General features: G+C 34.3%; 1 protein-coding gene across 1 annotated transcript in view; it reads right to left on the bottom strand.

Annotated features, from left to right (window-relative positions):
- RP1 (RP1 axonemal microtubule associated) overlaps positions 1–12300 on the bottom strand; it is a 171517-nt gene that overhangs the window by 120187 nt on the left and 39030 nt on the right. The window contains exons 17-21 of the mRNA XM_014881614.2: positions 10510–10712; positions 7105–7194; positions 5021–5153; positions 4635–4786; positions 2219–2373 (exon numbers count right to left, since the gene is read on the bottom strand). Coding sequence (XP_014737100.2) covers positions 2219–2373; positions 4635–4786; positions 5021–5153; positions 7105–7194; positions 10510–10712 — 733 coding nt within the window. The remainder of the gene's footprint in view (positions 1–2218; positions 2374–4634; positions 4787–5020; positions 5154–7104; positions 7195–10509; positions 10713–12300) is intronic.

Here is a 12300-nt window from a genome sequence, read left to right as displayed (position 1 = left end):
GGGTCTCTACCCCTAAAATTTTAGTATTTGATTTATGTTACAGTAGAAATTATTTGACTCAACAAATAAACTTTTTCTTGCAAAAGTAGGAGTTACATAGGTGTAAAATATTCTTGTATCAGATTAAGAGACTCATATGGCACCACAGTACTTGTTTCTGTAGCTAAGAAGAAGAATATAGCACAGACCACTTTTTCAGTACTATGGATTGAGAGGTATGTATAATTTGTACATACCTATTGCAATATTTCTTAAAACTTTCTTAAAACAGTTCAGTGTTAAATACAAAGATAGAACCATACACTTCTCTTTCTTATTCCTCTTATAAATTGAGGACAGGTAAATGAGTTTAGGTTTCCTAGTCATGTTACCCTAGCCCATGTGTACCTTTGAAAACTTTTCATTCAGAACATGGATTACCAACAGTTTTTGTTTCATCTTGTGTGGTAAAAAATCAGCTCTTTTTTTACAGGAAAAGAAATGCAGCAATCTTTTTGGGCTATAGTTTTTTATTTCCTCGGTCTACTTCCATGGACTCTCCAGGAATGACCTAAATCATTCAGTCTCCTATGAAGCCTGTTGGGATTCCAGTACAAGCTGGGCAAGAAAAGTCCAGAGCAACTTACAAAGTTTTCTATTTTTTGTCTTGAAAACATTACTTGGCCAATTTATATAAGAACTACTCCCGAATAAATAAGTTTTCTCTTATTGAACTACATATTTTTATCACTCCTGCTAAAAACTGATGGTACAGATATCTTCTGGAATCCCAGATACTAAAAGGTATCAGTAACTAGTAAATACTGTATAATTGAAATAGAGTAGAAGCTGTTAGACATTCAGAAACTAATACCAGGTTTTTAAGACAGATAAAATGCTTATGCACTCTTGGCTAAATGAGAACAAAGAACTTTTTCATGTCCTAGATCATGAAATAGCTATGTAAAATAAAATAAATATGAGACTAAACATTACTGATTTAGATTTCTGAAGAGCAAAAACCTTCTCCCTCCTTGAATAGAGCACAGGTACATTTTGGCAAACATGGATGCTATACCTGACCTCCAGCACTGACTTATTTTAATCCCTTTTCAGTTGAAGGGTTTCCTTGTAGAGGAGTTAGACATTAAAAAAGAAACACTTGTTCCTTTTTAACACTCTCTATCACAGAATAATAAACATCTGGTGTTAATTATCACAGAATTAACACAGCAAAGTGCCCTGCTCTTCATCATTCCTGAGCCATGTTGCTCACTAGAGATGGTTATGATGCAAAGAAAATTTCACCTATATCTTTTTTAAAAGGTAGCATCTAAGGCTAGCAACAACAGCTGGTCCACATCCAAATCTACTCACAGAAATTCTATTTTAAATTACTATTTATAAGCATCTTGCTGGTTGAAGAAAAATCTCAGATTTAGAGGGTTAACCATGGTGAGAAAATATCTTTATTCCTGTTTTTGAGGATGTGACACCAAGAATTGGAAGAAGCTGTTCAAGGTTATGTAATATATTCATTAAAATCCAGACAAAGTAACTAGGCAATGTGCATTTATTAAATATTATTAATTAAATTTTATTTACTATAGTGCCTTGTCACATAGTCATATTGTTTCTCTTCACTTTCTTTATTTCACTTGAGTCATGCATATATACCCATGAGAGAGACTGTAAACTGGACACTCCAAATGTGAGATTACCATATTTTTCTAAAAATGCAAAATGAACTATTTATCAATTGACTTTTAAGATGCTCATTTAATAACTTAAATGGAACATCTACAGAATATTTCTGGGCATTGTATTTGTCTCTCTGGTCGTGCTGTAAAGAGAGTGAATGCTGCATGACATAATGTCCTGGATGGAAAACCTGGTTTCTTTCCCGTTTAGAAATACACCTAATTTAGAACATTTCAGGTGCTTTATCTTTCCTCACTGAAAGGTAAATCATGCTTACAGCACTGATCCTGTAAGATAAGGCTGTACTCTAAAATCTAGTAACACAGACTCAATATAAGTGTTTAACCTTTGCTACAGACTATACAGAAGATTAATTCAAGCAATCTGTTCTGGAACAACACATTTTGTGGATTTTATGAAACTGTGAAATAATCAAAACATGTCTTTGCCTGAAAACTCAGATTTAGCACATCAATTGATATACTACTTTTACCCACACATATTGAAGAATATTTAAGAATGTTGTTGTAAAAACTACCTTTCACAATTGAAAACATATTCTGAGTTGTTCTCAGCTTCTCTGACAATTACTTTATCACAGTACCAATGCTGGGACTTGGTAGTGGCCTCACAGCGCAACAGCACCTTCTGCAGCTTCCCAAGAGATACAGCTTCCACTTCAAAAACACTGACCTGCAAGGCAGGGGAGACAGCACTCTGCAGTTTGCTACCAATAAGGTACTCCAAAAACTGAAGTGGCTTAAAAGCCTGATCAACTCCCACAATGTACAAAGATTTCAATTGGGTTTCAGTGACAGCTGGACTGTACTCAAAGAGTTTGGATCTGAAGAGTTAAATGTCTTTTGTTGAAGTGTCACAGTAAATAAGAAAATACAGCCAAAATCAGGATGCAGTAATAATCCCAAATAAATTGGGCTTTTACATCCATGATCCTAAATGCCTCACACAACCCCTTAGTGTTGTTTCAATACCTTGCCATTCACATTTCTCTAGGTGAGAAAGACTTAAAGCTGTTATTCCCTTTGTTGATATTACTTTAAAACAGATCTTCTCATCATTTTCTCTTTTTGGTTTCACCTCCTCTACTTACATTTTATTCTACTGAAATAAATTGAAATCTGACATGGCATTCTCTCCTTATTAATTTAGGCTTGTGCTTATAGTTGGAAAATATTATTTTCATAGAAGCATGAAGCTGTTCAGGTTGATAATTTTTTGTCCCAGTAAAAGGCATACAGCTTTCTTTCTCTAAATGTAATGGTCCAGATCATTCTTCTCAGTAAAAAGAAAATAAAGGGTAGAAATACACTGGAAAATTCATATCTGTAAAGTTCTCGGTCCTCAGCAAATGGCAGAATTGAGACTGCCTGTGCACGATTACTTATCCCTTGTGGATAGATAATATATGATCACAAGCTAGTCTCTCTGGAAGATTCCTGCCTCAAAGTGTGCTCAGGAGGACGACAGATTTTCAGTATCTCTTTTTATCTTCATTATCTTTATGACTCTATGCATTATTTACTGCAACCACCCAAAGAGCTCAGTGAAATAGAACTGATTTCCCCAGTGACTTCACCTTTGCACTTCTCCCATAGCACCCTGGCTTTCTGCAACTGCTTAATCTCTTTTTTGAAAGGCCATCTGCATAATATTTCAATTTACCTACATAGTTAAAGCACAGAGTTTGCTGCCAAAAGCTGTCAAAGATGCAAAGTGATATGGGTGCTCGACTGAGAAACAGAGGGGTTAATTTACTGAAATATTTAGCATTTCAAAGAGCTTACTAGGTGCAGAGCAGAATTCTATTTGAACTCAGTTACAGCTATGGTTGTTCAGAAAACTTAAACTGGTTATGCAGCAATACATAAGCATGAAAAATATGGTCACTCAGGAAAGTTTTATTTTAAGCAATTTGCCCAATATAATGGAAAATATCTGTGGCAGGGATGAAATCAAGTTGTTCAAGTCAGCATTCCAACTGTCTCTGCCATAAAATGATATATCCCAGTCGCTGCTCTGCTGCTCCAAACAACCCACTGTCTTATTCACCCATTTCCATAACAAAGTGTACTTTGAACCATTCCCCTTAGCCCCTGTGTAAATAATATGCTGAACTGACTATCAATTTAGCTAGAATAATGCCCCACAGAAAATTCCACTTAAATTCTGCATTTGAATTTGAATAGAACTTTATCTCTCATACATTAGTAACAGCATAAAATATACATTTTAAAATAGTATAGATACATTTAAAGTTTCCCAGTGGGTTTTGGTTATTTTTAGTACTTTAGGTACTGCTTTTCATTTTGTAATTAAGTGTTCCACTAAGAGCTTGATACCACTGGTTATACATACAAGAGTTAATCCTCAATAGATCACAAAGGAAGAAACAGGCTCAAGACAAGGTCACAAGAAGGCTAGTGGAAAAGTTAACATTAAATTCAGTAGTTCCTGAAATTCAACCATACTGCAGAAAATCAGGATGATGTGTATTTTACTTTTGGAAGAGCTAGAAGGTAATAAATTGAAAGAAAAATTACTTTAAGTCTCTCCTATATTAATCACAATACTTTACTATTATACATTAAAAGAAATACATAACAAACAGATCTACTAAGATCTGAAATCACGGAAAAATCTCTGTGCAATCTTTTGGACCCAGCTGTAACTCATCATACTTTGAAAGGATATGTTTTAAATTCATAGGCAGCTCTTCTCACCATCTGAGGATGAGGCCCTCAAATAATTTTTCTTTCCCTTTTCCTGCCTATGTTTTCACTCATCCTATTAATTCCTGGGTCAGTAGAAGAATATTTTCCTTAGTTCTTAAAAGTTATTTAACTAACCTTATGTGGTTTGCTTCATTATTATTATCAGGAATCTGTATAACCTGTATACAGTTACTTAACTAAATTCACAAGGCTAAGACTTACCATTCCTCTCTGAAATGTCACTGGTATACCAGTTTTATGCAGAAGTCTTAGACCAGAATCTCCTCTTTTTCCATAGATGCACAAATAAACTGCAGAGTCTGTATCAGCTTGCTCCAAGTCACCAGTGTGGATATACACATGGTATAAAACAACTTCCAAAAATAACCAAAAGAAGAAAATGCAAGTCATATATAATCACAATTAATTTTATTAATTATAGCTTAATGATAACAATGACAGTAAGTCTGATCTGCAATTAGTTTTCTGAAAGATACTCTCCAGAAATCAGTCAAACTATTTGCTTTTAAGATTGCTAGGACCATAATTCGGTTGGCATTAATACTGAAAAACAGGTAGCCAATATATAAATAACTGTACACACATACTTGGATAGATAGGTTTTCCAGCTTCCACTACTGGAAGTTCACACAGAAATTCTCTATCATCACGATTCCTTGATAACCATGTGTTTGATGGAAAATTCAGTGTTTTCTTGCTCTTTAGATGTTGCAGTATCACCTGAAGGAGAAGCAATTCCAACTCACTTCCAGTGTTTGGCTTCTCAAAAGCAAAACATGTTTTTGTACATATCTTTTTTTCTTCTATCTCAGAAAATATTAACACAATCAGTGAATATTACCTACAAAATCGCAGTATGAAAATATTTTTATTTTGGCCACTACTATGCAACAAACAAATGTGTATTTGAAATTTGTGGGTTTGCCATTTGAAATGTCACCAAGCCGGGTTTTAATGAATAAACCCCCTCTATGTAACAGTGTCTGGAGGACTGAAGGCCAAAAACCTTCTGGTAGCTGCTGTTACATGACACTGAGCTTTTGGAAGATGTGGAAAAATGGGCAACACATATTTTTTAATTTAGAATGAAAACAGGATGAAACTCATCATCTACATCTTTCTGAACTTTGACAAATATAGGATACACTGGAATCTTATATCAATTTGTGTAATCTTTGGCTCTTCTACAGCAAAACAAAAAACAACCTGTGTACCGTCACCATAAATATATCCATAGGATGGTCAGAATTCCAATTTCTAGAATTATTTGCTGTTGTACAGTGAGATAGCTGCCTTACTTGTTTCCTATAATTACAGCAGTCTTTATTCTCTTTTATGAAAGCAGGTTTTGTTTGTCTTGAATTACAATACTTACTACAGGGGTTTTCCAGAGGTCTTGACTAGAAAAGGAAATCAAAAATTTTATATAATATGCATAAGTCTTGCAAACAAAATTTTGAAAACAAGTACTCACATCCAAATTCTAACACTTAGGGAATCAGGGCAATTGATGTCTTTATCTCACTTTTTCAATAAAATATTATTTAAAGTAAAATGAACACTGCTTTCAACACCAAAGCATATATTTATTCTAACATGAAATACATTGGCAGCATTGATTCCTAACCTCTAATATTTATTGGCAGAGCCCCCTACTGATTCATAGCAATTGCATATATTAACTGCTTCTTCAGAAAAACACAGCTTTCAACATGATTTATTTGTTGATGTGAAATGAAGATTTTGAAATCCCTGGCTTGCCCTATGAAATTTGGAACAAAATATTAAAGAAATGTTTTGTAGCCACCAGTCTGTGGGATTCCTGAAATCATTTGAGCAACTGAAATATTTATACTCACATTCAGTTTTACTACAGTCTCAGTTAAGACGTTTGGGTTAATGTAAAAATCTTCTATTATTGCCTAATTCTGATTGTTTAAATCAACCTTTTTAAAATTACTCTAATGAAAAAGAATAAACTTTGTTTCCTTTACAAATTCAACACAAGAAACAGGCAAAAAATTCTTATCCCAGTTCTGAAATAAATTTTACATCGCTGTCAGCCTCAGCAAGCATTTAGAACAAATTTAGTCTGGTGAACATCCCTAAATATGAAGAGAAAAATAGAATTAAAACAAAACAAAGAAGAATTAAATCACCAAACTGAAATAAACCCAGAAGCTTTTTTTTCCCTGAAAATATTCATAATTATGAGGAATGGTGGGGCCTATTATAACTTACTTATTTTACCTTTCAGTAAACTTTGTTCATTCCTTGCAAGTTGTTGTAATGGATTGCTGCTCCATCATTTTCAATTTTTCAGAGCTGGAATTTAAAGCTAGAATCTCCCTAACACTGAAGAGTACAGAATCACCAAAGAGTATGGCAAATTTTCACAAAGCAAAATTTGGTCAAACACATCAATACAATAAAATTGCTGTCTTCAGGAATTAGAAATAATTGCAAAATAATCCTGCATTTCCATTCTTTAGGAGATGAATTTTATCAGTGTTTTTGTCACCTCTAAAGCAATTTAAGAACACAATTCAGTAAGAACTTATCCAAATCAGCATTTATTAACTCATAAACCTCTGTCTTTATGAAAGGACGGGCCTTTATTTCACATAAAAAAAATAGTAAAATGAGAACAAAATCACCATAAAAGTCTCACCCTTTGTAAGTTCCACTCAGGTTGTTCATTTGGTAATTCATCAAGTTCAATTCTTATCTTGTAGATATTCCCAATGCTGTTTATTTTAACCTGAATCAAGTGACAACAGTACAGTATATAACTACATAAAATCATATCTTTATCTTTGCAATTGATTCTAGATTTATCTGAACCATTGTAGCATCTGAGTGTTCAGGAACAACGCCTAATATTTGGTTGGCAGATTTGAGGTTACAGGATTCAGAAAACACATTGCCTCTGTTTTGGCTAAGGAGATTATTGTCTGAGCCCCAGTCTGAGCAGAACACAGCCTAGTGGAGTCACAATGCTTGCCAGGAGAATGACTGGGCAGCTATTTGAACTCTTCAAAGTTTCAAGAGTAAAAAAATTGGTGAGGGCTGTTCATTAGAGCAATGAGCAATACAAAATTACATCCTCTAAACAAAATTGCATCCTCTGACTACTAGTCACAAATCTGCACAGTTAGATGACCACAAACCCTAATATGTCAGCATGAAGGATATAAAATTTCTGAGACCTTAAAGAATAGCTCCCAAAAGCTGAAAATCTGCAAAACTTCAGAAGCCACTGATGCTATCTTTGCTTTCTGACTATGATTTGCATTCATTTGCACTTTTATGTGCTCTCTTACTTATAAAAACTACTATATGCAACCCTATCTTCAAAACTTTAAATGAAAACTCACTTATCTAGGGTTCATTTGAAGTTTAATCACTATTTAAACCAAGCATAAATAATTTTAGATAATTTGTAATGTACCTTTAGGAAAGGAAGAGTAAGTGTTTTATTATGCTATTCCTCAAATAATAATGCCATCCATAAAAGACTGGTAACAGCCTAATCCTTTCCACCATTTACATCCAAAAAGCTATTTACATTGTATAAAACTTATTTTCATTCTCTTAGAAGCACCTACTAGTATATTATCCACTTATTCTTTGCCTTCATTAACAGAAAGCACTCTTGTAATTTTAGAGGTCACAATTACCTAATTTCCTGTATCAGCTTTTGGCTCTTTGTGCTTTTATGAAAGAAAATTTTATGTTGTAGTCACAGCGTTGCTATGCTTTAGTCAAAGATGTCTAAAAGCAAAAAAACTTTTACTCTGGATTTCCTGAATGCTGAAATGCACAGTGAAATTTCACAATGGTTGTTTGAGACAGAATCTGTGGCTTTCACACGTATTATTTGTTTTGGTATACTTGTTACAGCAACCTGAATTCCTTTAACCAAAGAAATGTGAACACCAGGCTTGCAACATTGATGTGACTGTGTATAGTTTCCTTCTTTTCCATTGGCTTAAGAAAATTGCTTTGCTTTGCTCTGCCAAGTCACATCCTTGCTTATGCTGCATAATATTTCCCTCTAAAAGTAATCTTATTGGAGGCAACCTAGAGACTTTGGGATTAAAGCAGTAGTAAAGTATGGGCATATATTCAGCTTGAATGCAAAAAAACAGGTATTGTCTTTCCCCCCATTTCACAAACCTACTTCTCAAGAGATATGGAGTATGCGTTTCTCATTCACAGAGCTGGTATTCACTGTATATACAAGGCTATCATGTCATCTGTTTATTCTAATAAAATTTGTCTTCAGACTTTTAGTTAAAGAAAAAAGTTGCACATAATTTCACGTTGTGTTTCACACAACACAAAACAAAATGTAGTATACTGGGTCAGAATGCAAGAGTGTTTTTTTCTCTAAAACAAGTACAGGTCTTCCAGAAGAAACACTCTGGTAGTCTTGATTTTTCTCAGGCACGGTCTCAGGAACAGTTAAACAGTCAATGAAAACTCACATGAATAAGGTAAGAAAGACAAGGCCATATATGAATGGTTTTCAACTCTTATGTTAGTTCTACTCAAAATTTTCAGTTGCACATGTTGCTGATAAATGAAAGCTTAAAGAACTTTAAACTGATTCCTAATTGCTGGATTTATTACAGCCTTTCAGAAGCTGCTTTCTTCCTAGAACTCCTGGCCAGAGCTATGATTGAGTTGATTACTTTAAAAATAAAATGCAGTATCCTCTCTTCTAGAATATATCAGTGAAAACATAAAAGTTCAAAGACAGAAATGGTAAGAAGATGATGTAACTTTTTTTATGTCTTAAATTCCTATCCTCATTTCAAGACCTATCCTGTTAAACAAGTACAGGATAAAGTTTAAAGGGAAAAGGAGAAGAAAGAGCTCTTACTCATTGGCTTTTTCTTTGTGGATTTATCCACTGCAGACTAAAGAGTGAAAAGCACTTTAGTGACATTTGCTGTTTCATGCCTGAAAGCAATGGTGTCAATGTGATGTAAAAAAACCTAGTAGTAGCCCCAAGTGCTGAGAGAAAGATCCTGCTCTCTCACAAGATCAATATCTGCACCACACAGCCATAATGGGTCACATCCATTTTAGAAAAGAAAAATTGGTCCATCTCTTCTGAGCATATGGATTAACTTTGCAAACATGCCATTATCCAATATTGCTTATAAATTATTTACTAATTAGAAGAATAGGACTCCCTGTGGATCATAATCTATAGCCTATATGCTTAGAAAATGAACATTATGGTAGGCTATCTCCATGCCTATGCCTTATTCATAGAGAGCATTGTTATTATTAATATCATTGACAGTAGCAATCTTGGATTGTGCTAAGGTTGTATTGGACGAGTTGAGTCCAGAAAAAAATAATGAAACTTCTGCTTTAGCTACTGAAGACAGCAATGTTACATGTGTCTCAGACAGAGCTTTAAGTAAAACAGAAATTTCAGCTCCTTTGGCAATTTCCTCTCAGCCTACCTAGACCTAATTTCCTTATTAAAATAGAGGTGGGGTTCTTCTTAAATAGAAGCAGAAATCCTGTGTTTTCACAACATGATAACACATAGATTTCATTGGACCTTTAGTTATTCCATAGGTAAACATTTCTGGAATTTCAGTCACTTATAATATGGCAGCTCTAAAATGGGTTTTCTTCTTTAATTGAATGAGTTCCACGGCATACATTTTGTAGTATGCTTTGGAAAATGTATGCCTGAAAATTTAATTACTAAAGATCCCTAAACAATATGCAAGTCTTATATCAGACATGGTTTGCTTCAGAATGAATAGTTTTTAAAGCTAGTTTCAAATCAATTGCCGTAAATAAATCAATTTACTTCTGCAGTTTTCCCATTTGATCTTCTATATGAGGGAGGGGGTTTAAAAGAAAGATAATTTCTTCTGTTGCTTACTATAAATAACAAGCTGATTTAACACAGAATTGATGGAGATTAGATACAGATTCATTTTATGCAGTAAATATAGGAGAAAAACATTTTTTCTTTTCACAAGACAGGAAAATCCTTGCAAAGGCACCTATTAAAATAATGTTCTTAGCCTTCATTAACTACCTGAAATTCATCTTCCTGCCTGGGAAAAAACAGCTGCTTCCTGTTGTCCTTGCCAAGAGTTATTGGTCCAGTGAATCCTTTGTCTCCATATATCCAAAGAGCAGCACTTGCTTCAGTTCCTGCATTTCCTGTCAGTATTGACACTTTCCATTCATCATCTGAAGGAAGGGGACACTCACCACCTTGGGGATTTCTCATTTCCTCTGTGAAATACAGAACATTAGTGGGAGATGAAAATTGACATGAAGCTGCCAGTTGCTGTTGTAACTTCAGCACATAAGGAGGCCATAACAGCAGGGGGACTGTATTTTTTCATGGCAAGTGAGATAGTCTGAAAAGATTGATTTATGTTTCTTGTCTAGACCAAAATGTACTGATTAGTTGAGCTACAAGAATCAGCTGGAAAAGAACGAGTTATCTCACACATGCTATCATCATATTCTTTGTACATTTTCTAGAGCAGAATAAGGATGCTATGGTGCAGAACTATGACCATTGAATTGACATTTCTGGTTTCTTAGTCTGACATTTAGAAACAAGTAGAATTCCTCCTGAATCAATGCCTTGTGTTGGGACATCATTAGCAAAATCACATGTCTGGGAATACAAACAATTTTCATTTCAAATTTAAAAAAAAATCAGGAAAATAATTTTCTTCAAGTTAAAAATGAACTAAGTGCTGTTAAAAAAATCAAAAAATATCTCAATATAACCTTGCCCAACTGTACTTATGCAGTGCCATCATTTGGATTAAAGCATGCTCTGCATGAATGAGACAATAGCAGCACAGTAACACTTTATGAATAAATTTCACAGCTCTAATGGCTGAGCAAATATAATTTTATAAAACATAAGCTTCAGTTTAGAATAGCACCTAGTGATCTTCCATCTACCCTTGAGAGAAATACACATACATGCAGAGACATCAAATGACACCTCTGCACAGGAGATAAGGAAAAACCAAACTCTATTACAGTAAAGGAATTTAGTTTTAAGTAATTTAATCAAAGTGGAATTTACAAACATCAGAAGTCTAGAACACTACTTTTCAATAATGGGACCACTGACCACCGAGCCCTCTCCAAAGGAGGAAATCCTTGCTGCCAGGAATTTATAGAATGTTCTGATACAGGAGGCACTTATAAGCCCCAAATTTGAAAAGATGAACCAACACATTGCCAATATACTGTGTTCTCCAGGGATTCCCAAATTGTTCACATGAGCGCTTTCCACGTGAATGCAAAAAGAATTTTTAGTATGTCACCAACGTGAATTTGTTGAAGAATTCCCAGTGCATCACTGTGGATGTTTCTGCTGCACTGCATAAGTTATGTAGTGGTATTAGAGTGCTTTCCTTCTTTATTTGCTTGATTAAAATACTGTACTGGGTTTCTCTGGATGGAGCTTTTCCCTTCATTTATTACACCATCATCAAAGGAAAAAAAATCAAACACTTCACCAAACAAAATCAAACCAAAACCAGACAGAAAAACAAGTGATGCAAAAGCTATCAGTCACCACCAGCAGCAGTTTATTCTTAAAAGTTGTATTCAAAAGGAATTATACAGTGGCTGGATCATCAGGTGGTCCTATATCTAAATCAACATGGTAACTAAAGCACCAAAACTGAATTATGATCCACTAGCATTGATATCGTTACTGATGTGAAATAGTTACACAAGAAATTCCAAAGAACTTATGATCCAATACAAAGTTCTATAAAAAATAAGGACTGACTTCTGGAATCACATGAAATTTAGCACTGGTAAAGATTATAATATCTGGTTAATC

Source organism: Sturnus vulgaris, chromosome 1 (assembly GCF_052056855.1).
Source record: "Sturnus vulgaris isolate bStuVul1 chromosome 1, bStuVul1.hap1, whole genome shotgun sequence".
Classification (NCBI taxonomy): Eukaryota; Metazoa; Chordata; class Aves; order Passeriformes; family Sturnidae; genus Sturnus; species Sturnus vulgaris.
The sequence above is the reverse complement of the archived record's forward strand: the minus strand, read 5'-3'. Positions and strand labels throughout refer to the sequence as shown.